This window comes from Mytilus californianus, unplaced genomic scaffold, assembly GCF_021869535.1.
Source record: "Mytilus californianus isolate M0D057914Y unplaced genomic scaffold, xbMytCali1.0.p SCAF_9, whole genome shotgun sequence".
Classification (NCBI taxonomy): domain Eukaryota; kingdom Metazoa; phylum Mollusca; class Bivalvia; order Mytilida; family Mytilidae; genus Mytilus; species Mytilus californianus.
The window spans coordinates 65,696,934-65,724,785 of record NW_026262745.1 but is presented as its reverse complement, the minus strand read 5'-3'; the positions used below and the strand labels follow the sequence as shown (position 1 = coordinate 65,724,785).

Here is a 27,852-nt window from a genome sequence, read left to right as displayed (position 1 = left end):
GACCTCAATGTGGACCAATTTAAAAACGGGGCCCAAAATCCAAACACACAATTAGATTCAGCATATTAAAGAACCCCAAAATTTCAAGACTTTGAATTAAATCCCATGATTGTAATTGGTCAAGAAATATGCAATTAATACAAAGTATTAAAAAAAGTATTGTTTTTGGCCCCTTTTTGCTGGCCCCTAATTCCTAAACGGCTAGAGCCAAAACCCCAAAAATCAATCAGAATCTTCCTTTTATTTGGAATAGTCTGAACCTTGTGGTACAATTGCATAGACATCCATAGACTTATACTCAAGTTGTTGTCCGGAAACCAGAAAATTCATTTTTTGTGCCACTTTTTGGTCGCTAATTCCTAAACAGTTAAGACAATAATCCCCACAATCAATCCCAACCTTTCTTTTGTGGTACAAAACCTTGTGGTACAATTACATAGAGATCCATACACTTATACTCAAGTTATTGTTTCGAAACCAAATATCTTCGGACGACGACGACGAGACTACGCTGATGACCACCTCGCCATACCATTATACGTCCGCAAACATTTGTGGTCGTATAAAAACGACAGAGACAAACAACAATAACAAACACTACAGAGAAAACTTAAAACTGCGCAACACGAACCCACCAAACACCTTGGGTGAACTCAAGTGCTCTGAAAAAAAAAGTAAAATAACAAAAATACCAAGGAAAATTAAAAACGGAAAGTCCTTTATCAAATGGCAAAAGGGTTAGCAGTTTCCGATCTACATGTGAAATATTTTTATAATGCTTGATATCCACGATTATCCCAAAATCAACTACAGTGAGATTGTAGGCTGAAAAGTCGGCATCGCTATTTTCTATAAAATAATTTGCCTCCTCTACGCAGTCGTAGATCTTATAGGGAATCCTGACATTGCCTGGCGTTATTGAGATGATAATGACAACGAAACTTAAGAAAATAAGCATACTGTATAGTCTGAATACTACACATGTCATTCTCAACTTCCCTTAGAAGTTCGTAAGGTATTAATAAAGAGTTCTCTTCGAATATCATAACATCTACTAACATTATTTTCCACTGTTGAACAATGCTTTTCTTCTGGATTGTTTTAAGTTTAAGTATTCGGTGATCTATATCCAACACATCCATGGAACGGAACAGTTTTGCGGGAGTATATTTCGATATAGAATACTCGATGATGCGTAACGCTTTATTGTATTGTTTTGTCTAATAGAAAAACGAGGCTAACATCAGCCATCCAGATACAGCATCGTGATAGATATTCTGTTGTAAAGTACTAAGACAAGATCTATACTGTGTGTATTGGTATTTATTACTGCATGTACTGGTCAGTGGTAAAGTCTGAGCACGTATTGAACACGCGATTGACATAAAGTATGTGTATAAGTATTTTATTGAAGATTTCTGACATGAAACTATCAGTTTTATTCCTATATTGAATACGTTCTGTATAATATGAGTGACCATAATATTTAAAGATTGCAATTGAAGCGAATTAACTATTTTTACAACTTCAGGTACATACAATGAATGTGGTTCGATGTGGAAATTCGGCATTGATCCATGAAACTTAGATATCTGATCGGAAAATAAAATGCATCGCCAACCATTACTATGCAGGTTAAATAGTTTTTCTAAAAGTATATCACGAGCACGACCCTCTATCTTGTTCTCAAACATGTTGTTCTCTGGAATGAAATAATGCAGGCAAACTGAATACTTGACACAATAAATCAGTCTCATTAAACATCGCATAAAGCAAGGTATAAGACTAGCAGGTTTCCATGCACATTGCGGTAGTTCTTCAGATATCCAGAAAATAATTGTTTTCAGAAAATATGAACAGAGTAAATCTTTACATTCAGAGTTAGTAGCAATAACATCCTTCAGGAGAATTTTTAAGAGGGCATAGCATAATAATTGAGAGTGTGTAAACGTATGTATAAGAAGTTTTTCACCAACTGAAAAGGATATTCGCCATTCAAGATGTTCTTTTGGTGACCCCTTTACTCCGATGGGTACAAAGAGTACGCCGTGTTCTACAATACGTTGTTTCACATTAAGACTCGGCCATTGATTGCTTGGTCTGGTTATCCACTGTGTTGCAGGTGATACCCAAGTTTTACAACGAAGGCATAGGGCTATATCCATCTTTTCATCATTGTCAGATATACACGGTCCATGAATACTAAGTTTTTTCTTATCAACCAAGAGGCCTTGTCTAAATATAGCGCTCGAAAAAAAATATTTACCATTTAGTTCTTCAAGAGTTCTATTGAATATACCACTTTTATTTTCGCAATACAATTTAGTAAATCCAGGCTTTACATCATCTGTATCCATTGTCCAATATCTAATATTTGGATGTGAACTGGATTTCACATTTTGAATCTTCATATCTTTGAGCACACACATAATATCTAAATCGCTGCCTCGCATCTCAAGTCCTTCCCCAAAACTACCATTTGTAATAAATGTCATCTTTTCATCACTAGACAAGTTATCACGGACGGTGTTAATCCATCTGAGTTGTTTAACGTGATCTTCTGTTCCTACTATATTCTGACACAGATAACGGTACAGTGCTGTTGATATGTTTTGTGTTACGTTGTCTGTAATAAGAAAAAAAAAATCCTTGATTATTAGAAAAATAAATAATCGTAAAACTAAGTTGAAGGTTGCATTTCTGTAAATATAAACAATGCAATTTCCCATAGGAACTCCTTTTACGGCTAAAACTGTACCACTTTTACTATGAAGTTTCGAAAAAAAATTATATCCTAGAATGGAAAGCTCATATGCACTACTATTTTTTTCAAAGGTCAAAAATAGGGCTGTGCGCCATATTTTCAACTTTTATATGCCCCGAACTTCTAAGAGTTTAAACTTGTACTTAAATTCTGTACTACCCCTACCTTCATTTTTGGGTTCCCTCAGAATTCAAGGCTGCCGCTATAATTTTTTATTTATACTGGTAACATTCCCAAGTTATGTCTCACTGAGATGAAACATAGAGATCATATCTGGGAACCAGTACGTAAACAAAACAATTTATCTACGAATATTATATATCTCCCCAAAAGAGGCATGGTTTGTGAAACAGCTGAATTTACAAAGTGCAACCTGAAATAAAAAAAATATGACAACTTGGAAGATAGATTTAACGTATACATATACATGTACAGTCTTCCCTTGAAAGGTAAATCGAGTACATTTGATATGTGACATGTAAAAACATGTATTTGAATAAAAGTAATCAGGGATAATACTGTTATCTGCGTCATGATATATAAATCCTTATTTTATTTAAGAATTACATGCTTCCTTTTGCAATTTTATAGGGTTTTAAAAGCGTTCACCGAAGCGCTTCATATTAGAAATCTGCGCATTTGGATTTTAGAATTTCAAAAAGCAGCATTGAATTCATATACTTAATATTGTCATGCTACAACCAAAGAATTACGAATTACATCTAGCCTTTTGTATGTTTTTCTTTGCATTGTTGTTACGGAGAGCACATGCAGTCATCAATGGTCATAGATGTTACATTTTTACAGGAATAAATTTAACTTTTGAAATGCTTCAGCCAATTAAAATTTCAGAATTGTACATGTATGTCGATGCCATGTAATTATAAATTATTAAAAACAATATTTTTATTGATATATGGGTCATATCAAGAAATGTCGAATTTTCAGTACACCTATGCTAAAATTTTCATTTCTAAAGGAAAATGCAGTTGTAAGTGTTTAAATGAAAGTTTGTAGAATTTATGAGTCAAAACATTAATAATAAACACGATTTAGATTTATTTTGATAAGATTAAAATATATTTAAGTCTGATTTTTGGGTAATTTACATGCGTACAGGGTCAAGGTAAAACATTTCAAATGATTTTTTTCCTATTTTCTGATTGCCTAGATATCTGCAAAAGGGACTTTTTAAGAATGTTAATAACTCTAAAAAAAAATCGCAGCTTCTTTATTATACTATGTAACATTTTTTCTAAAAACTAAGTTCAATCAGCGTAAATGAAGTTCATGTCCATCCTGTTACCGCTACTTAAATCAACCGTCAAATTGTTCTCCCTGTAAATATTGAACTAGTCCGTGTTGATTTCAAAAGCGCAAAGCAACATAAACATTTAACACAGCACGTTTCTTGCATAACAGTGTAGAGGAAAGAAAATTCCAGACATTTGGTGAAAAAAAAAAGTGGGTACCCTTTTGTCATGTCTATGCTGTTACCAACATATTTATTAATTTACACCAATATACTAATTCTTGTAAAAAGTGCAATAACGTGTTGGAAACCAAAATCACAACAGAAAAACATTATCACTTTATCAAAGGGAGTAGTTATTTCACAACAGCATTCATAAATGAAGAAATTGTACATTTTTAATGAGATTTTATTAAATAAATACTTACCATCATAAATTCTGAGTACATCCATCTGCGCAAGTCTGACAGGCGGAAATCCCCAAATAAAAATATCATCCAATGAGAACAAGGGATGACCTGTGCCCATATAACCATGCCTTTATATCATCCATTTAATTTCCTAAAGTAAGCAAGAAGCCCTAGGAATAAATCAGGGGATGAAGGGGAAGTTGGGAGGGACCTTTAATTTATGATGGTAAGTATTCATTTAATAAAATCTCATTTTACCCTAAAAATGTACAATTTTATGTCAATAAATACGTTACCATCATACATTCTAAGTAAAATACAGAGTCTAACGCAAAGCTAAATCCCCTGAACTAGAAGATGCAGAAGGAAAACAACTCTTTGCACGAAAACTAAAGGTCCTAAGGAATAGAAACTCTGAGCTTGAGAAGATAATGATTGCAGATAGTGAGAAATGAAAGAATTTTCAGTTCTCCAGAAACCTGCAGATAAAACTTCCTCTAAAGAAGCGTTATTGAAAAGTGCCCAGGAGATAGAAATAGTTCTAACATCATGGGCCTGAACGTGCATACTATTCAGAAGTTCTTCATAAGAACAATTATAAGCTAATTGAATAGTTTTACAGATCCAAGTTGAAATGGTTTTAGCAGACAAATCTTGTTTTCCTTTGTTAATAGGAATAAATAACCTGGAATTTGAGGAGGTGCGAAGACTCCGAGTTCTCTGAAGATATAAAAGTAAGAATCGGATAGGACAGAGTACTTTAGAACTTGAATCATCAGGAAGGGCTGAAATCACTATCGGTTCTGAGCCTCGGCCCGGAATTTGATTTTTGGCTACAAAAGCTGGATCCGTTAAGAGAGTAACAGAGGACTTATCCCTATTACAACGAAGGTAGTAATCGGCAATGGAAAATGCCTGAATTTCACTTCTTCCTGTACCAGAGACCAAAGCAAGAAGGAAACAACACTTATACATTTATACGATAAGGACTTGATTTCAACCTTTTCAGCAGGTTCAAAAGGATGGGTTTTTAAAAATGATAAAACTACACTCAAATTCCAAGACGGAATTAAAACTCTCTGTCTAGGGCGTTCAAGAGTGAAATTCTTAACTAAAAGAGAAATGAAATCATTATTACCAAAATCTGGACTTCCAGACAGTTGTATCGTCCTAGCTGACCTATAGCCTTTAATAGTAGAGGGAGATAAACCTTTCATTTCAAAAAGGTGGATCAGGAAGTCTGTTACAGAAATTTGGAAAGGATCAACTTCCTTCTCACTACACCAACTACTAAAGATTGTCCACTTGGCGTCATAGACGATGTTAGTGGAATCTCTAACTGCTCGGGAGAAATGTCTGGCTGCGCATTCAGAAAAACCTCTCTCCTTGAAGCTATCCATGAGATGAAGAATCTTGCCCTTGAACTGGGACAGAAGATTGTGTCGTACTGGTAGAACCAGTGGACGAGCACAAAACAGATGAAGAAGATCGGGAAACCAGGCTTGTTTGGGCCAAACTGGAGCAATAGGAAAGATAAACCCTTGCTGTTGATGGGATCTTCCGAAGAACTTCCGACAGAAATTTGAACGGAGGGAAGGCGTAAGCAAACATTCCGTCCCAAGGAACACTCATGAAGTCTACTGCGTAGGCTTTCGGATCTTGTACAGGAGACATGAACACTTGAATTTTATAATTGAGGCTTGTTGCAAACAGATCTACATGTGGAGACCCCCCACTGAAGGGTTATTGCCTGAAATACTGATTGGAGAAGTTCCCACTCTGTATTGGCTGGGGTAAGTGTTCTGGACAGAGCATCTGCTAACACATTGAGTTTCCCTGGGACATGACGAACTACAATCTGTAGATGAAAGTGATTGTAAAGAAGGAGAATCTCTCTTGCTAAAAGGAACAACTCGTAACAATGAGTTCCTCATTGGTTTCGCAAATACGCCACCACTGTGGTGTTGTCCGATGCTAGAAGCAGAGATTTGTTCTGGAGTAGGGACTGAAAATGAGACAGTGCAAGAAGAACTGCCTTCATTTCTAATACGTTTATGTGCTCCTTCAAAAGATCTGGAGTCCACACTCCGGAGACTGAAAGACCTTCCAGATAAGCTCCCTAACCGAGGTTGGAGGATGTGAACAGAGTCTGATTTGGAACTGGAGAGGACAGAGGTTGGCCTCTCAAAACGTTTGCTTGAAAAATCCACCAAACCAGATGAGGATACAATTCCTGATGAATGATTGGAACTGGAAATTCCCAATCCTGCGTAGCTGGAAGCCAATGTTGATGTAGATCAAATTGAAGAGATCGAATGTGGAGTCGACCAAGAGGAACAATGTCCGCTAGAGAATTCAACAGACCTAGTAGTTGTGAAAATTGGCGAGCAGTTACTGTTTTTTGAGATAGAAACAGATGAATGTTTGAACAAAGATTCTGAATCTTTTCCTGTGGAGGTAGAACTATGCCTTGATGAGTAAGGTAATGTTTGCCTAGGAAAACAAAAAGTCCTGAGACGGAATCAGGTCTGACTTTTTCCAAGAGATGAGAAACCCAGAGAGAGAAGCAGTCTGATGACTAAATCGGTGTTGAGATTGAGTTTCTCGGGAGAAAGTTCCTTGATCAGTGAGTCGTTCAGATAAGAATGAATCTAAATAATCTGCGAATGAAGGTGAGCTATGGCTACCTGCATGAGTTTGGTAAAGGTGCAGTTGACAGACCAAAAGGGAGAGCTCTGAATTGCTAAACTCTGTTGTTCCAAACAAACCGAAGGAATTTGCGAAAAAATGAATGGCAAACCGGAACATGAAAATAAGCGTCCGTCAGATCCAGGGATGTGGTCCACATACCTGGAAGAATGGAAGTTCTGATTGAACGATTGGTCTCCATTTTGAAATGGGGAATAATCATATAAGAATTGAGGATAGACAAATCGATGACTGGTCTCATTCCCCCATGTCTTCTTCGAAAAAAGGAAGAGACTAGAATAAAAACCTGGATCTATTGAAGATACAGGGACTTCCTCCACTGCCCTCTTTGTCAAAAGAGTCTCTACTTCGGTCGACAGAAGAAGAAAGAGGAGGTTGTTCTCTGAATTGAAGAGTCAATCCCCTCGAATTACTGACAGAACCCAACAATCTGAGGTAATATTTGTCCATTTTTTTAGAAAATGTGTTAACCTACCCCTTCTGGTATTTGAGAAAAGGGAACTTTGTAATACATCTCTGGATTGGGTTCTGACAGTAACGTACGAGGGGGCAACTTGCTTGGAAGAAGGATTGGCCCTCTTGCCACCTCTCTTAAAACTGCTAGGTTTAGACCTAGGGATTGAAGACTTCTTAGGACCACCTTTATTACCTCCATCATTAGTCACTTTCCTCCTCTTCTCTTAAGGAGTAAAAGATGAGCCTCCAGCGGAAGAAAAAAAACCTTGTTTGGAATTATTTCCAGAAAGAGAAACATTCACCTTCACTGGAGCTGGGGTTTGACTGAGATGCTTTTGAACCTCAGTAAGTGGCAAACCGAAAATCTTATCATCTAAAGCAGACTAAATTAGAGCATCCTTGAGATTATCCGAAACTTTTGCTTTATCCAAAATTTCAGTTCTTTTGGATAAAGTGCAGTTGGCTATAGAACCCATAATCAACAACTGAGAGGCACCCAAAGCCTTGTCCGCCTGTAAGAGAAAAGGCTTGACCTCAGGTGGAAGAGAAGAGTCCTTAAGTACTGGAGCAACTGCAGTCACAAAATGTTCAGCAGTGCTTAAAACATGAGAGGCATTCCTAAAAAGATTCTCTGTTTTGGACCAAACAGACTGAGAGACGCAGTCCATCAGCAGGTTTAGAAAGAATCGAAGATGACAAAGCCTTGTCAGATTTAGGTACCAATTTACCCAAAGTAGAATCAAAGATATCATAATCTTTAGAACGGAACTGCTCAGTAAATGAGGCAAAACCAAAACCACTCACTTTGAAAAATTGGGACTAATTAGCCACAATCCCATCATTGATGATCTGAAGAGATGTCGACTTATGGTTGGATTGTTGAAAACTAGTATGTGACTTTGTATTGGCTATAGACAGACCACAAGAAGCCTCGAAAGTAGACGTAAGTCTCTTTGGTCTAGGTGGAGACTTAAAAGGTACCTTATTGACCTCTCTCATAATGGTATAGACCAAATCTCTAAGATCCTTCAAAGTAGAAGTAGTATCCTCAGTCTCAGGATCCTTACTGGAATTGGTAGAAGAACGACCAATTACAGAAGAAGGGATAGACACAGGAACAGAAGGTTGAGAAACATTCTGAGAGTCCTGAACTGGATTATCACTTTCTTCATCAGAAGTAAAACCTTCTTCCTGACTACCTGGGGCCACTGGAAAACGCTCTTCATCATCACTGTCCTTCTTTCAATATTATGATCTAGAGATAATGAAATCACTGGAGAGTTGGACTTATTGGCGTTGTTCTCTAGCGTACTCAGGCGGTTGGAGAAAGACGTCAATTCAGAAGAAATAGACTGACGAAAGTCGTCCAGAATACTCTTGAACCCCTCTAAAGAGTTAGGGGCCAGAGTCAGTAATCTGATTAACCTTGTGCCTAACAGAAGAGGTAGGCATAGCAGTAGGTACAGTTACACTACTAGATGACACTGCTAAAGGAGGAGCTGGAACTGACAGACTAGATGTAGTAATCTTAGGACCAACAACAGGAGTAGTAACTGGTCCACAATAAGGCCAGAAACCTGGAAAAGACTGACCAGGAAAACTCTGACCAGGAAAACCCTGACTAGGAAAACCCTGACCAGGAAAAACTGATTACGGATATACCTGAGGCCAAGGTGGTCTAGACCAAGACATGGCGTTACTAACCGAAGCAGGTAAAGTGAAACCACAGTATGAAGCTGGGGGTCTAGACCCAGGTAAGCTTAAACCCATAGAGATACCCGGGTAGGATGAAACAGACCCAGTGGTGTCAACTGGCCTAGAAACTGTATGAGTAACAGTGGTAAAGGTAGGGACTATTCCATCATAACCGACAGGACCTGTATTGATTGTCTGCTGACCGGTATCAGTAGTCATCGAAGTGAAAATGTCGGTTAATTGACTGTTAATATTAGGAGGGATTCCCTGACTTACCGTTGTTGCAATTACAGGATAGGGTAACGACCCATCTAAAAATACATCATTGTCTGTAATGGCATCGAACGGGCTGGAAGCATAAAACTCCATAATTAAATAATTTAAATAATTACGAAGTTAAATACTTATATTACAGAATATTATCACAACAAAATAATAATTAATAAACAATGGTATGGGGATACCTACAATAATAACACTACAAAAAAACACCAAAATGTCTTCTCTGTAAATATAGTGATAGAAAAAACACGTGTGTTTTGTTGCGCAGGTGGAATTAAAATGGATGATATAAAGGCATGGTTATATGGGCACAGGTCATCGCTTGTTCTCATTGGATGACATTTTTATTAGAGGATTTCCGCCTGTCAGACTTGCGCAGATGGATGTACTCAGAATGTATGATGGTAATTTATTTATTGACATAAAATTTGTCTATCCTGTTATGTCTATCATGTTACTATGGTTACTATGGTCACAGTAACAGGATAGACAATATTTGACAGAAACGTCTTTAAAATGTTTATAATTGCAAATAGCTGTCCACTTAATGAAATGTTTCGTTGTTTGAACTCATCTAAAGGTTATAACGTCTTAATCTTCGCAATTTAGCATTTACAGATGCAATACTGCTATCGGTAACAGGATAGACAAAAAGGGTAACAGGATAGAATTTAATATGGTGATATATCATTAACGTACGTTCCTGTTACCAATAAAGTAAAGACAAAACGAGGGAATTACTTGATGTTGGGTTTATTAAAAAGAGAAAAAAAATGCTGAACATTATAAAATGCTATCATAGTCTTGCATTACTGGTGGTTATTTTTATAACCTTTGAAAACCATTTTTAGCGGCATTTTTCAGTACAACATGGAAAATTGACAAATATTAAATCTATCATTTTACATAATGAAAGTATATAGATGTTTTTACCCCTAAAAACCATCTTATTGGCTATGAAAAACAAGCTTACAATTTTATCGAAACCTTTTCTAAATAACCCGAAATTTCTTTTGAACATGGTAACAGGAGAGACAAAATATTGCACCACCTATCAAACAATGTTTCAATATATTCTTGTATGACATTATCAAGATTGCATCTTTTTATATGTTGTTCCATAAGTACTGTTTGTTTTGATTTTCTTATGAAGGAGTTGATTGAATTAGTAACTTCAAATCAGTTTTGCAATTTCAAAATTCGACATTTTTTTAAATGACCTATATACAACTATATGAAAAGGACCAATCATCTAAAATCGGAAAATGTTGAAGAAGGAGCGCGTGCCTCCAAATTTAGGGTAGTGTCACTCTTTTCGTAAGAAAAGAAATTACAATTATCATTTACTTTTAATTGAAGGACAAAGTATATTCCTATTATTGATAATTCTTTAACAGAAAAACGGAATTACCAAAAGTAGTAGTATATAACGCCGGTACAATGATTTAAGTTGGAGTGGTACTAATTAAGGAAATTTAACGAATTTTGTTTAATTATCAAGGCATGTTTACCCTTCAAATCAACCTGTTCTAACAAAAAATCTCACGAATCCTCATTGAAAAAAAATAATTAGAAAAAATGTTTTAAACTTATTTCTGCTGTGAATACAGATTATTTTCCTTTCTTTTTTAATGCCGTTATCGTTATGATAATATTTCACTTTGTTGTGTATGTCTTACATATATGGCACTTAATTTTACGTTTCCCCCCTTAAAATCGAGATCCATCAGCTAATTATAATCAGTTTTTAAATAATTTATTCATCAAAGAAAACTAAAATGGATTACCATAGCTTTCCCTGTGATCCTTATTTTCCATACCCTCTATTTCCATTTTGAATATGGACATTTATTTCTCTGCAATCTAATTGTCCCATTTCGTTTGTGATTTAAAAATGTTTCTTATTAGAAATTACACTTTCAACGTCAATTAAATTATAACTCCTCCGTTAAAACGTGTTGTGTGACTCTTACTCTTACTCAAACTTGAATACAATCTCGACATCTAACCTCATGTTTATCACAAACTGATGTATCTTGTATTTTCATATAAGTTAAACTCGATCTGTAACTCTATTTCTTACACAAACTTTACCAATACCAATCTCGGTATATCTTACTTGGTTGTTAGCATAACTTTGATATATCCAGTATTTTTATAGTTCCCTTTAAATTTGAAGTCCACAAATTCAGCTACGTTAAAAAGTTCTTGAATTCAAACCAGAACATGTAATAGTAAATTTAGTTGTGATTAAAAACAAAAATATATCATTTAAAGAAAACAGAACTTGTATTCACGAAGAGTCGAATTAAGGTGTGAAAAATACTGGTGTCTATTACTTTTTTTTCTTCCTATTAATGAAATGTTTATAATGCGTAATAAATGATAGGGCTCTTTAAACCTGATAAATGCCATTCATGGTATTCAGTGTTTCTGCAAACATGAATAAAAAACTAAATTTGTCGAGCTTTTGATAATGCATGAAAACCTGACATATATCGGACATGAAATCATGCACATTTATAAAATGGTCATGCCTAACTGTTGCATAAGTATATATAGACGATCATATAGTTGAAACAATAAAAATTGTACACAGTCATTCCCCGTGTGTGCCATAGTGCTTAAGAATTTGAAATACTTATTCATACTATTATTTTTGAACCGTAAACCTTCATAGTCTAATCACCTATTTGTATTCCTTTTTTTATTTAAGTCAATGTATTAGCCTAAACGGTGTTGTAATTCCGTAATATGTACGACATTTACTTGGTTTTCCGTTGTTGTTACTTTTATCTGTTGAAAAAAAATAGTTTAACAAAATTTTGGATCACGACAGGAACTGTTCTTCAGAGGGAAACAACTGAAATTTTCTCTCAATGACAATTTTTTTTATCCTGAAATAATCAAATCAGTGGTGTATGGGGTGTATTTTTTTATAAGAAAATCATTGGTTTCAAAGAATAATATTGTCGCACGAGAACGTACAAAAGGAAAAAAAATAACACTTCCATAATCCTGATAATACCTGAACAGTAAAGTTATGTTTTTTGCATAGCTGTAACAGTACTGTCAACATTTTAAAAGTTTTTTATTCTCGTTATACATTTTGAAAATGTGAAATTTATCTCTTGGCTATGCAATTTCCCCGTGTTTAATATTCATTCTGGTATATTTTTTTTTGTATAAAACACACCTTTCTCGTTTGTTCCTAACATATTCCAAATTCGAAATTCGACTTTGAACTCCAATTCAAACTATAACTCCAAGTTTTAAACTCGATCTGTAACTCCATTTCTTACTCAAACTTTAACTCAATCTCGATAATTAATTGCTGGTTAGCATACATTTGATATATCCAGTATTTTTCAAAGTTATCTTTAATTTCAAATAATCATGTGAAAACATACTAAACAATATAAATGATTTTGTAGAAACATATTCTTAAGATATACCATACCAGCCGTCTTGTTTAGTTTGTTGAGGAAAAAATACGAAGATGAGTTTTCAATGAAATCTGCTTTCGTTTCCTTTTCCTTTTAAAACGTCACAATGATACTCACACATTACTACAGCAATATTTTGTATAAACGATGAGTAGGTTAAACAAATATTGATTTTCATTTAAAATGTAGACTTCTTTTATATTAGGATTTATATTCTATGTTCATATCAAGTCCTTTTAAATTTAATCGTCCATGTGAAACAGAACGTATCATGAACAAAAGTTAATTCTCAAATACAAGTTAAATAATTTAAAGGACAATATCCTTAAGTTACTTTATACCTGCAATAAAGTCACATTTAAAAACGTGGTTGTAAATAAAAGCTACGATAAAATGTAACTTATAACTTAAGGAAGAGGGCTGGTGTACTCGCAAGGGAGCATCAAGTGTAAAAACGACTGGTGTGAGATTTTTTTTTTTTTTTATAAATGGAAATTCAACCGTTGCGCTTATATCTTAAGACTCTTGTATTTTTTGGAAAACCAGCTATATACAGTATTCAATGTTTCTGCAGATGTTTATTAACTTCTGGTATTTATTGTACATGAACCGCCCGGACCTGGCTTAATTAAAGAAAGATTGTAAAGAAATTGATCATGAATGTTATTTGTAATACTTATTTCAATGATTTGTAACTGTTATTCAATTAATTAAAGAGATGAAACATTTTGCGAAAACTACATTTGTCGAGCTTTTGATTATGCATGAAAAACCTGTCAAATATCGGACATGAAAACATGCATATTTATTAAATGGCTATGTTAAGCTGTTGCCTAGGCATATAGAAGATCATATAACTGAAACGTTAGATAGTGTATTCATTCATTCGCCCAGTGCATAGCGCTTAAAAGTTTGAAAGACGTGAGAATATTATTTTTGAACTGTAAAATTTCATAGTCTAATGGCCTGATTGTAATTTTTTTTATTTAAGTCCATATATTACATATATAAGCCTAAACAGTGTTGTAATTCCGTATAATGTATGACATTTACTTGGTTTTCCGTTGTTGTAACTGGTTTTTTTTATCTGTTGAAAATAGTTTAACACAAATTGGGATCACGTCACGAACTGTTCTTAAAGGGAGACAATTGATTTTGTTAGTCCTGAAATAGTCAAATCCATTGTGTACGGGATGTAAATCTTCATAATACCTGATATAGTCTCATAGGAAAAATCATTGGTTTCAAAGAATAACAGTGTCGTATGAGAACATACAAAAGGAAAAACTAAGAGCAAGTCCATAATATCCAAATAGTATAGCTATGTTTTTTACCTAGCTGCAAAAATACTGTCAACATATTTAAAGTTTCTTATCCTCGTTTCATATTTTGAAAATGTGAAATTTATCTTTTGGCTATCCAATTTCCCCGTTTTTAATATTCATTCTGGTATCTTTTTTTATAAAACACCACTTTCTTGGTTGTTCCTAAAATATTCCAAATTCGACTTTGAACCCAAATTCGAACTATAACTTCAACTTTTAAACTCGATCTGTAACTCTATTTCTTTCTTACTCAAACTTTAACTCAATCTTGATATATCTTACTTGGTTGTTAGCATAACTTTGATATATCCAGTATTTTTATATAAATTCTCTTTATTTTCAAATTATCATGTGAAAACATACTAAGAAATATAAATAATTTTATAGAAACATACCCCTAAGATATAACATACCTGCCATCTTGTTTAGGTTAATGAAGAAGAAATGCGAAGTTGAGTTTTCAATAAAAACTGCTTTTCATTTCCTTTTCCTTTTAAAACGTCACAATAACACCCGCACATTAATTAAGCAATATTTTGTAATAAACATGATAAATGATGAGTAGATTAAACAATATTAATGAAGTTGAAGTACACAAATGAAGCTGCGTTACAAAAGGCCTGAATACAGCCCAGAACCTGTAATTGTAGTTGTAATAAAAAAAAAGATATAGCATTTGACGAACTTCAGTTCACGCAGGGTCGAAATATGGGGTGAAAAAGACAGATTTTTGTATCTTTTTTCCCCTATCAATTTAACTTTTACCTTTGCGTTATTAAATCTTTTATTTTGTTGAATTAAAAGTAAAATAACAAAAATACCGAGCTCCAAGGAAAATTCAAAACGGAAAGTTCCTTATCAAATGGCAAAATCAAAAGCTCAGACACATCAAACGAATGGAAAACAACTGTCATATTCCTGACTTGGTACAGACATTTCCTTATGTAGAAAAAAGTGGATTAAACATGGGATTTATAGCTAGCTGAACCTCTCACTTGTATGACAGTCGCATACAATTCCATTATATTGACAACAATGTGTGAACAAAGAAAACAGACAGAGAGGATCTGAGGGGCATTGAACGATATCCACGGAATTTTTCATGCTCCTCAAAATTAGTCTAATAATAAGTTAAATAACCTTCTAGGACTACCAATTTATATTTTGCTACAGAAAACAATTATCAAGAATGGTAGAAAATTATATTTAACAGTTTATATAAACTCTTAAAACCATAAATTTAATATAATCAACCCGTCAACTAAACCAAACCAAACAACATGGCCGATAACACTTCATATGCCGGCGCTGTTTCAAAACCAGCAAATCAAAATCATGACAATCAAAATGATAATCTTGAAGAACTATCGTCAGTTAAGCCCGTATTCATCCTTGAGATAGATTTATTCGGCATTTCAATACTTCAACAAAAAGACTTCTTAACACACGATGAAGTATACAAAAGTATCGGCACAGAGATACCAAGATACCAAATGAAGGGGCTACAAAGAGTCAAGGGAATGTGGCGCATTTCCCTTGCACAAGAAGAAGTAAGAGACCACCTCCTCATATCTGGCGTATCTATACGTAATAAACTTTTAACAATCTATAATAAAAACCCAAGAATAACTGTAAAAGAGGGACAAAAGATACCAGAGGGACAGTCAAACTCATAGATCGAAAACAAACTGACAACGCCATGGCCAAAAATAAAAAGGCAAACAGACAAATAATAGTACAGATGACACAACAAAGAAAACTAAAGACTAAGCAACACGAACCCCACCAAAACCGGAGGTGATCTCAGGTGCTCCGGAAGGGTAAGCAGATCCTGCTCCACATGTTGCATCCGTCGTGTTGCTTATGTTATTACAAATCCAGTAACATGAGTAAATAGTCTAATTCGGTAGGTCACATTCGTCAAAAGGAAGGGTATTGTAGTTACGACATAAGGAACATATCCGATATCATCTGTGAAACGGTTATTCCATAACGGTCAACCAACTCGTGATATCGTCCGTAAAATTTACGAAAGGGTGATTTCAACTTCACCATTTGGAACTCTTGGTTCAATAGCTTCCTTGTGAGCAGCAATCCTCTATCAAGGAAATCATGATAGGAAATACAAGCCCGGGAATATCGTATCAATTGGGAGATATATACTCCGTATGCAGGCGCTGCTGGAATGTTGCTACATAGAAATGGAAAGTTCACAAATGGGAAGCTGAAATCATCTCTTTTGTCGTAAAGTTTTGTTTTCAACCGACCCTCATTGTCAATTTATAGATGTAAGTCAAGATATGAGGCAGACTTAACTGTATCTGTAGTATCCTTTATCTCTAGTTCGATGGGATAGATTCGTTCAACATAGTCACCAAATTTTGTATTATTTAGTGAGAGAACATCATCTATACAGCGGAACGTAAAGTTAAAGGATATTGCTAACTTCTTATCTTTCTTCCTAAGAAGTTCCTGTATGAAGTCAGCCTCATAATATTAAAGAAACAAGTCGGCAAGAAGAGGGGTACAATTGGTTCCCATTAGAATTCCGACAGTCTGTTGAAAAACACGTCCTCCAAATGTAACAAATATGTTGTCAATCAAGAAATCAAGCATCTTGATAATGTCAGTTTCAGAGAATTTTTTGTTTGAATCAGAGTGATTCTTTACAAAGTAGGATTTATCCCTTTCCAAGACAAGATACTACGTTCGCCATTCTTTTTAATGAAACAAAGTAATACCAACTCTTTCAATGACCAGCCAGAATATCTCAGAGTACGTGTCTCCAATATTCCTTTATCAGCTGATGACGGTCAAATTTTTTGGGTTCTTCCAGTCTATTGGCGTAGTTATAACAAGCTATTTCAGAGAGATACTGATAATAGATGGTTTACTCACTGACTGCCAATCTGGAGACAGAATCTTCTATGTCCAGCCATTGGAAGGCCCTTTGCCCAGATTCACAAAAATTGGAAAGTACAATGCCAAAATTTATTATAAAGGACAAATCTACATAAATCCTTACATAACTTGTCAGAAATGTCTGAAAAAGGGACACAAACAAGAAAAGTGCCAAAACAATTGGGTTTGTAACCAATGTGGAAAAGAAGGGCATAAAGCAAAAGAATGCCAAGCTCCAACTCCAACTACAACAGCATCAGACACTGAAGTGAATAACAATGATGATCAATCTGATTCAAGTGAAAGTGAAAGTGGAAATGAGACTGACATTGGTGATCATGTTGATCACAGTGAAATCCCACCTTCACAGTCCATATTGCAACCTACAGATGCAATAACAGAAACATCAACAGATATCAGTGAAGTCACAAATACAGAAACTGAGTCTGAACTACAGAAAAAGAAACAAAAGAAACAAAAGAAAAAAGATAAAACAAAAACCAAGACAAAATCAGAAGCAAAAGGTCCAATTGACAAATTTATTGTGAATACTGGAATCAACACACCACTACAAAACATGGAAAAAGAACAGCAACAACCCCAACCGATGAATACCAAAATAGAGAAACTGACTCCAGCAAAGCTTCAAAGACATAGTTCTAAGAACAGTTACCATATATCATTTTCTTTCAACATTTTCTACTGATCTCTAAATGATCAAAATGATATATACTTGTATAAACATCTGTAAATATTCCTTTTTTATCTATAGCTATGAAAAACATAATAAAAAATATGTGGCAGTGTATGATACAATACCCTTAGATTGTAGATAATCTGCACAATATCATTACAACAAATAACTTATATATAGATGTTTGTCAATATACAATATATAGACCATGAATGAGATAATAAACTTTTCACATGAAATAACTAGTATAGTTATACATAAATATGTCATTATTTTGTTTTAATGTAAAGAAAAATGTATATGTTCGTTTACGTCGTATAGCTCTATAAATATATTTACAATTTACTACAAAAACACTTAGCTATTTATGTAGATATGCAAATTAAACACATCGCTATCTCCACTCAACTGTGTAAAGAATGTAAACAAATTAGTTTGATCTATTTATACCTTTTTATCTATATAGATAATTATCAATATTTTATAGTAGCTGCGAAAATTTCAATATACAATCAAACAATATTTATCCATGATTTCCTTAAATTGATAAATCTCCGTATTAGTAAAGACAAGCCAAGTAAACCGAACAATCATGTCTGTATATATATCATATGCATGCGAAAGCATTTGAAAATAATCTTTCAGTTAATATGCAACTCTAATCTCGCCGTCATACTTTCTGAAAAGCTTTTTAAAAGTATACAAATAATTATCTATAAACAAAATACTTACCCATTTAGAAACATTTGTAATACATCCAACACAATTATATATTTCAATGTAAGTGTCGATGCTCGTGGAAATCAATTGTTATACATTTGAAGGTCGATATATTTTACCAGTCAATGATTCTAAATATAGAAACAGGTGGAAATCTATTAAAGTCGGTCAATATAAAATTAAATATATGTGTGTATGTAAGCGTACTTTCATTCCGCCGTGTGTTTATTCCGGGTAACTGTTTTTTCACTAGAGAATATTGGATGTAAATAGTGTGAACGCGTCGATCTTGATATCGTTGTTTTGTTTATATTAGACCGGTTTATTGTTTACATAAATAAATGGGTTAAAATTAAAATGATTTTCAAGGAACCAGTCTAAATCATCTGAGTCAATCTAGTAAATAATATTGATGATGATGAGGAGGATATTTTTATAACTTAAAATACTTTATCAATGATCAGGACATTGAACTTGATACAAACCAAAATTAAAGAGCAGATTTGTTCTTACATAAAGCTTCAATTACAAATGCGTCTTTTGATATTGACATAGAAGATATGATTTAATATCCAATTCGACCGAAAAGCAAATACATAGAAAAAACTTCGGCAATCCAATAAATATAAATATTACAATTAGTGACAATTTAAAAGCATATGATTTTATAGATTTGCATAGAAAAATTATTTAAATCTCATTCGTTAATAAGCATTATTATTGTGTTATCGTGTGTCCAAAATGAGTACCAATCACTTCATCAGTGAATGGATCTAAAGCACTAGTGAAATTAATCCCTCCGGGTATAATATAACTAGTGCAATCATTCCGGTACAAAATCACTAGTGTAATCATTCCTGGTTCAAAAACACTAGTGTGAACATTCCTTGAATGAAAACTCTCCACTTTTTACATAAATCAGCTAAGCAATTTTTAAATACACTAAAAACTATTAAGCCACATTTTATATATATTTCCCCTTCAAAAAAACCTTTTTAGAACCTTATAATGACTGGTGGATGTTTTACACTGGACCCGAATAGAAAACCCAAGTGATTTTTTGTTGGTGGATAAAAATCACTGGGGATTTTCTTCCTCCGGATAAAGTACACTGGCGGAATCAAACCACTGTTACATGTACATGTATATATATTAGCAACTCACAGGGTGAAGGTTCACTCTGTCATTTATGATATATGTGTGTTCTTTATTTTGTCTCTAATTTCTATAGTTGTAAATACCTGTATGTTTTATTTTTGTTTTTTTATTTATCATCGAATACTTTTAAAAAACAACCAAGATGTCACTTTATTACACATATGTTCCTTAAATTGTCAGGGGTTGAGAAAACATGACAAAAGAATCAGATAAAAAGAATGGATGAGACAACAGAAATGCAATATTATATTTTTACAAGAAACTCATTTTTCAGATAATTCTTTAGACAAAGAATTCACGGGAGAATTATATCATTGTTTTGGAAGTACACAATCAATGGGTGTTTCGATTTACATTAACAAAATAATTAAACATGAAATTATTGACAAGTATGTAGATCAAGAGGGAAGAATTGTTTTAATCAATATAGAAATTGATAAAAATATATTTTCTTTTGTAAACCTTTACGCCCCAAACACATGTAAAGATAGAAATATATTCTTTAAAAAAGCTGTAAGTGTCATTGAAAAATATAGCCTTGGTATAATTATCATAGGGGGAGATATGAATGAAACGCTTAATATAAAAGATAGAAAAAGTAATAGAAAAGATAAACAAAAAATAAAAAATAAGACAAATGCGTTGAAAAGTTTAATAAAAAAACTAAAAGTTAATGACATCTGGAGAGTAATAAATCCAAATAAATCACAATATACCTGGAGAAGAAAAAATAATGAAGTAGCTAGTAGAATTGATTATTTTCTCGTTAGTCAAGACGTGAGACCTAGGGTACTCCACACTGATATTAAACCCGCTACAATTCAATATACAGACCATATAGCGATTTCACTTAAGATGAATCATTGTCAGGGGGAGAAAGGAAAGGATTATTTCAAATTAAACAATAGTATTCTTAAAGACGAATCATACAAAATGAAAATAAACACTTAAATTGATAAATATGAAAAATTAAGAAACCGAAAAAGCTTAGCAATCGTATGTGATCTGTTTAAAACAGAGGTAAACGAGATGAATATTGAACATTGTAAAATTAAAGCTAAAAATAAAAGAAATGAAATTAAAGAATTAGAACAAGAACTAAAACTTTTGAATGAAATTCAGTATGATATCCTTGATGAAAAGAAAAACAAATTGCCGAACATAATAGATCCAATAAAGAAAACCGAAGAAATGTTACAAACTCTATATTCTGATAAATAAAAGGGGCACAAATAAGATCAAGAGTTAAATGGATAGAAGAAGGCGAAAAAAATACAGAATATTTTTTGGGATTAGAGAAATCGAGACAGACAAGAAAAAATATTACTGCTATTAGGGACAGTGAAGGGGAAATAACTGAGGATCAAGGTAAAATATTAGAAACGGGGAGGAATTATCATGTAAATTTTTATACGTCAACTAAGCCAGATTTTGGAGAAATTGAGAATTATATTGAAAATACAAAAATAAACAGCAAACTAACTACACACGAAAGTAATGAAATTGAAGGAAAGCTGACAATAGAGGAATGTACAAATTCTGTTTTTAAAATGAAACTTAACAAAACACCGGGTATTGATGGTCTTCCAATTGCATTTTTTAGATCTTTCTGGTCCAACTTACAATATTTTGCTGTAGATGTTTTTAATCATTGTTATGTGAAAAAATAGTTAACAAGAAAAATGACCCGTTAAATTTAGACAATTATAGACCAATTACTTTATTAAATGTAGATACCAAAATTATAGCATATTCTCTTGCACAAAGACTTAAACCAGTATTGCATAAAATCATTCACAGTGATCAAAACGGGTATGTAAAAAAACAGATATATTGGGTTTAATATTAGACAAATACAAGATATTATAGACTATTCAGAAAAATTCAACGTAGACGGGGCAATCCTTTTTTTTTAGATTTTTCAAAGGCATTTGACTCGTTAGAATGTGAATTTATGTATTGTTCATTAAAGAAATTTGGCTTTCAGAAATCTTTACTGAAGTGGATAAATACTTTATACACAAATATACAGGGTTGTATATTAAATAATGGGTGGATTTCAAGACTCTTCAGCATTGAGCGCGGGATCCGTCAAGGGTGTCCCGCGAGTTCTATAATTTTCGTTATGCTGTTGAAATTTTAGCCTGTAGATTAAGACAAGATAAAAAATTTAAAGGTTTTCAAATCAAACTAAGATAATAAAACCCATACTCTAAAGTTAAGCAAGTTTGCAGATGACACCACTTTATTTTTAAATTCAAAACAAGAAGTTTCATTAACTTTGAACATTATCGAAATTTTCGGATCACTTTCAGGCCTAAAGCTTAATCGAAATAAAACAGAGGGGATATGGCTCGGAAATTTAAAGTCCTGTAAAGACAAAGTTGAAAACATTAAGTGGACACAATAACCGATAAAAGTATAAGGGATATATTTTGGACTTAATAAAAATGAGTGTAAAAAATTAAACTTGCAAAGACAATACGAAAAATCGGAAAAATAATTAAAGATTGGAATAAAAGAAAATTAACTATGTTAGGTAAAATAACTCTTGTTAAATCACTAATCCCACCAAATTAACCTATGTTGCATCAGTAACAGAAATTGATAAAGAATATCTCGCAAAATTTAAAAAAATAATATATAGTTTTACATGGAATAATAAACCAAAAAAAGTTAAAAGAGCTATAATAAATAAAAATTATCTTGCTGGCGGGCTTAAAATGATAGACATAGATAAATATATAGAATCCATAAATATTAATTGGGTAAAGAGATTCATTGATAATGAAGACTCATCACCCAATTGGAAAGTCTTACCAAAATTTTACTTAGACAAGTTTGGACAAGAATTCCTTATATTTAAAATAGACTTTAACAAAATTAATTTGATTAATAAACTAACAGAAATTGTTCCAGAATTTAACTTAAAAATAATTATATCATGGATAAACTCAAAATCTGAAAACGAATCAGATCAACTAACATATAATCATATCAGACAGCAACTAATATGGGGCAATAAGCATATCAAATTGAATAGTATATGTCTTTTTTTCAAAAATTGGATAAACAGCAAAATTTTATTTGTAAATGACATAATTGATGATAAAGGAAAAATTAATCAAAATAAGATTTTAGATAAACTATCTTGCCATGCTAATTGGTTTTCGGAATATACTAAATTGAAGAAAGCAATACCAAAACAGTGGTTACAAGAGCTAATAAAAGAAAAATCAATTAAAACAAAAGTCGCTACCGACTCCGAATTTAAATTCAAAGATAGAGAAGGAAAAATGGTACCAATAAAAAACATTTTCCTCGAAAGATATCTACATCTCGCTTTTAAATAGATATTATGAGAAAGCAATAGGATTTCAAAAATGGGACAGAATTCTGAATTTAGATAACAGTACAAGGAAAAGAGAACAAATGTTGTACTTTATCTTTAACTATATCCAAGATAATAAATTGAGAATGTTAAGATGGAAATTTCTACATAACATTTTACCAACCAAACAATTACTTTTCTCTTGGAAAATAACTAAAACTCCTTTATGTAATATATGTAATGTCATTGAAGATTATGAACATTACTTTCTGACATGCAAATATCTGAAATCATTTTGGGATCAAATAAAACTAATACTAGACAAACTTAAAATAGGACATCATATAATATCACTTGCATCACTTTTGTATGGATACAAGATAAACGATACAAATTATTACAATATCAACGATTTTCTAACAACCATACTTTTTACTATATATAAAGTATATTATATATCCGAGCAGAAAACAAAACAAATTAATGTGTTTGAAATTTTTTAAAATGAACTTCTCCAACATTACGAATATTGACAAATAAACAAGGCAAATATAAAAACTTCTACAATTTGGTTGCAGAAAAAAATAATTTATCTTCTTAACTAAGATTTATAATATATCATATTAATTTCTTTTTATTCTGTTACACATTATTTATTAGCAAAACTGTATATTGTGTACTAACAAGTACTAACCTTATCACTGAAATGCTATATACTAACGTTTACGAGGCCGGGATAAGGTACCGGTACTTTATGTATCTCTAACAAATGTACATTTCAATTAAAATTATATAGAATTTAAAAAAAAAAAAAAAGAAAACAGACATAATAGGTATAAATGTCAAAAATAGGGGTACAGCAGTCAATTCTGTTATAATCTTAATCACTACAAAAACAAACAACTATGTCAACAAAGAAAACCAAAATGGCATTTAGACAAAGCACATAAGCAAAAATGATAGACAAGAATGCAAAAAAAATACCATTGCACAATACCACAATGGCGGGATGTATAAGTACCGAGCGACGCCAAAAGGATATTACCAAAAATTAATAAGCAGTCAAGGTTGATAATTTACAAAGACAAATAAAAGAACACTATAACACGTAATTGAGATGATAAACAACGTCAGTACCTAGAATCTATACTTCAAGACCATCCTGTAATATTTGTGAAATTGATATGCATTATTTATCAATAAGGTTCATCCGATGAAATTTTTGAGAAAAAGGACGATACGTTCTTTGACATAACCCTGGTTCATCAACTTTCTGCTCAGACACTGGTGACTTTTTATAAAGTCTCAGTTGCAGCTGCAAGCTCTTGAATACCGGATGAGTTGGGAAATGTATATCCCATATGCAGTTGAAGTTGGTATATTGCTACAAAGGTGGGGGAAATTGATAACTTCAAAATAAAAATCGTCTCGTTTGTCATAGATTTTGGTACTGAGACGACCGCTTATGTCAAATTCGAGGTATAAGTCTAAATATGAGGCGGAGGAAGCCGATGAACATGATAAATACCATGCATGGTCTTCAATGTTTCTGCATACATGGATAACAAACAGCACTAAATTTGTCGAGCTTTAAGTATTGCATTAAAAACCTGACATAGTCTAGTCTAGTGCGTAACGAGTTGGAAAGACTTTAATATCATTTTTGAGCTGTACAATTTCAGTACTAGAGAATTTATAAGAATCGTAAACGATATTTTATGCGCAACGTTACTCGCTATCTTTTTATATGTTGTCCATTGTCTGTCTTTATAGTAGGAAATGATTATATCCACATGGTTCACATCTATATTTAGGCATCGACGACAGGTAAACACAATTTAATATAACTTAAAATTTAATACATCCGGTACATGTTGAATTTGCAATTATTCAAAGAATTTATTCAATCATAGCTGGTATACAGTTTGTATAACCAAGATTAGGGCAATTATTTTAATTTTAGTTGTGGCTGTATTTACGACTTTACTTTAAAAAAGAGAGACGGAAATAACCAAAGGGATATCCAAACTCATCAGTCAGAATATAGAGTCAGTTAAATGTTAACGTGTTGTTTATTTTGACCACCTATAATCAAACACAGAAAAATTGATTGATGGCATATTATAAAATTAAAACATAAGTAAACGTTTTCTAGGACAGAAAAAAACATCGGAAGTCCTTGATCGTAACACATGACATGTGTCGTTGGTATAATGGATGTTGATTTTAAAGTTTTGTAATAACTGTGATGTTGAAAATAAAATGACGACGCCATTGCAAAAAAAAAGACAAAAAGACAAAAAAGCAGAACACAAAACATAACGTAGAAAACAAAACTAAAGACTTAGCAACACGACTTCACCAAAAACCAAGGGTGATCTCATGTGCTGCGGAAGGGTAAGCAGATCTTACTCCACATGTAGCACCGGTCAAGCTCGTGCTTTTATAGAAAGTTGTTCGTTCATTTTTTCCTTATCGTTGTTATACTTTTGTCGTACTATCTGAGTGTATGTATTGCTTTGTAATTATTTACATAGTTAAGTTGTGATATCCTATTGTTTGATTTAAAAATGTCGACAGTTGGACGTTATGTCATGGGTCACAAAACCATTCAAATAAAAAAAAATACCGGGTACTCAAAATTGAAAAAAAACCCAACCATAACACATATTGGATATAATTGAAAGAAACTCTTCATCAATAAGACAGCTTCATAATTTGTGTATACATGTATTGACAATGGTTATCATTTAAGTTCTTTAAGAGCGTACATTATTAGCAGTTGTATATCAGCAATCGTGGTCGTGTGGTATCATGCACAGACCGTATAATGTTGTGAGTATTGAAGAAAACGCTCGCAAATTCGATACCCGAATGTGAGAGGTTAAATTTGAAAGTTTAAAGTCAAAAGTAAGAATATAAGTTAAATTCGTGTGACAATGGATTCCTGAAAAATTATATTCATTTAGAACAATAGACGTTAGAGAAATCGGTTAATGTTTTATATTATGCATTTGTTTTTATATCATGTATATATTGTTGCAGCATCTTCCCGACAAAAGCTACATTTTGTTCCATGGTCTTCGTAAGTCATTCCGTCGTCGTCGTTACTCCGTTGTCCGTCCGTTGTCGTTAGTTCGACTTTCGTTCCTCATTACAATTTTTTTTAAATGTTATCTTTGAAACTACAAACCCAAACGCTTTGAAACTTAGAAACAATAATTTATGACATTTCCCCTACAAACGATCTACATACATTATCATATCAGCAATCCAGGTTAGAACAGAACATAAGGGCAAACTCCTTTTTTTTTGGCTGATATCTCAAAAAGAAAAGTAGTAAGAGCAAACATATCGTCAAAATTATAAGTAGTTCAACATTTCAGAAAAATTTGACAGCCCAAGTTTAAATGCCGATGTGTACCCATTTTATGTTTTTTGTCTATTATCTGAGGACTACAATAGATAAAAAAAGTAAAATAACAAAAATACCAGAATCCAAGGAAAATTCAAAACTGAAAGTCCCGAATCAACTGGCAAAATCAAAAGCTCAAACACATCAAACGAATCGAAAACAACTGTCATATTTCTGACTTGGTACAGGCATTTTCTTATGTAGAAAATGGTGGATTGAACCAGGTTTTATAGCTAGCTAAACCTCTCACTTATATGACAGTCGCACACAACTCCATTATATTGGCAGTGTGTGAACAAAACAAACAGACATAATAGGTAAAAATGTCAAAAATAGGGATACAGCAGTCAACATTGTGTTTTAATCTTAATCACTATAAAACAAACAAATATGTCAACAAAGAAAACAAAAAGGCTTATAGACAAAGCACATTAGCAAACATGAAAAACAAGAATACAAAAAATTACCATAGCACAATAACACAATGACGGGATGTATAAGTACCGAGCCACGTCAAATGGATATTAGCAAAAATAGACAAAACAGTTAAAGTAATAATTTACAAAGACAACTAAAAGAACACTATAACACGTAATTACGATGATAAACAACGTTAGTACCTATAATCTTTACTTCAAGACCATCGTGTATTATTTGTAAAGTTGATACAGAATATTTATCAACAAGGGTTTGGTATCGTCCGATTAACTTTTTAGAAAAAGGACGAGACGTATGAAAAAGGATAAAACAAATGGAAAACTACAAAAATAATAAGCTAGACATAACGTACAAATAAGTCAAATTGCTGAAGTCGTCAAGTCAACTACTTATAGACGTTTTTCTTCAATGGTGATTTTATCCTTTGGGTTTTTGGCGAAACCGTGGTCAATGAAGATAAACGGTGTAAAACTAAAGCAACCAGCAAGAAAAGAAATTGCTAGATAGAAACTTTAAACAAGAAAAATAATGAAATGGACATGATCAACTAACAAATCAACATGATAAAAATCATGAGATAACATTGATGATTTTTGTACAACTGAGATGTTTTGGCGAAAATTACAGTTGATACAGTTGATCAGCAAATTAAGATCTAGTAATGAGTCAGCATGACAGAAGTCGGCAATCGACTCATACATGTCCTAACTATCTTACTGCCTGCCGATTATTTTATTTAAGCATAACACAAGTCATGTCTTTTTTGACTGTCCATGGTGGTAAAACACTAAATACCTGGGATGTGTTTTGTTTGATTTTAGTTATTTCATATTGTACTTATATTTTGTCATAGATC

General features: G+C 32.9%; 1 protein-coding gene across 1 annotated transcript; it reads right to left on the bottom strand.

Annotated features, from left to right (window-relative positions):
• Positions 1-696: 696 nt before the first annotated feature.
• LOC127716337 (uncharacterized) lies at positions 697-18,802 on the bottom strand. Its single transcript, XM_052222504.1, has 2 exons — positions 18,667-18,802; positions 697-2,626 (listed from the first exon to the last, which is right to left on the bottom strand). Exons 1-2 carry the CDS (start codon positions 18,668-18,670, stop codon positions 1,221-1,223), a joined length of 1,410 nt encoding a protein of 469 aa, XP_052078464.1. The 5' UTR covers positions 18,671-18,802; the 3' UTR covers positions 697-1,220.
• Between the last annotated feature and the right edge of the window lie 9,050 nt (positions 18,803-27,852).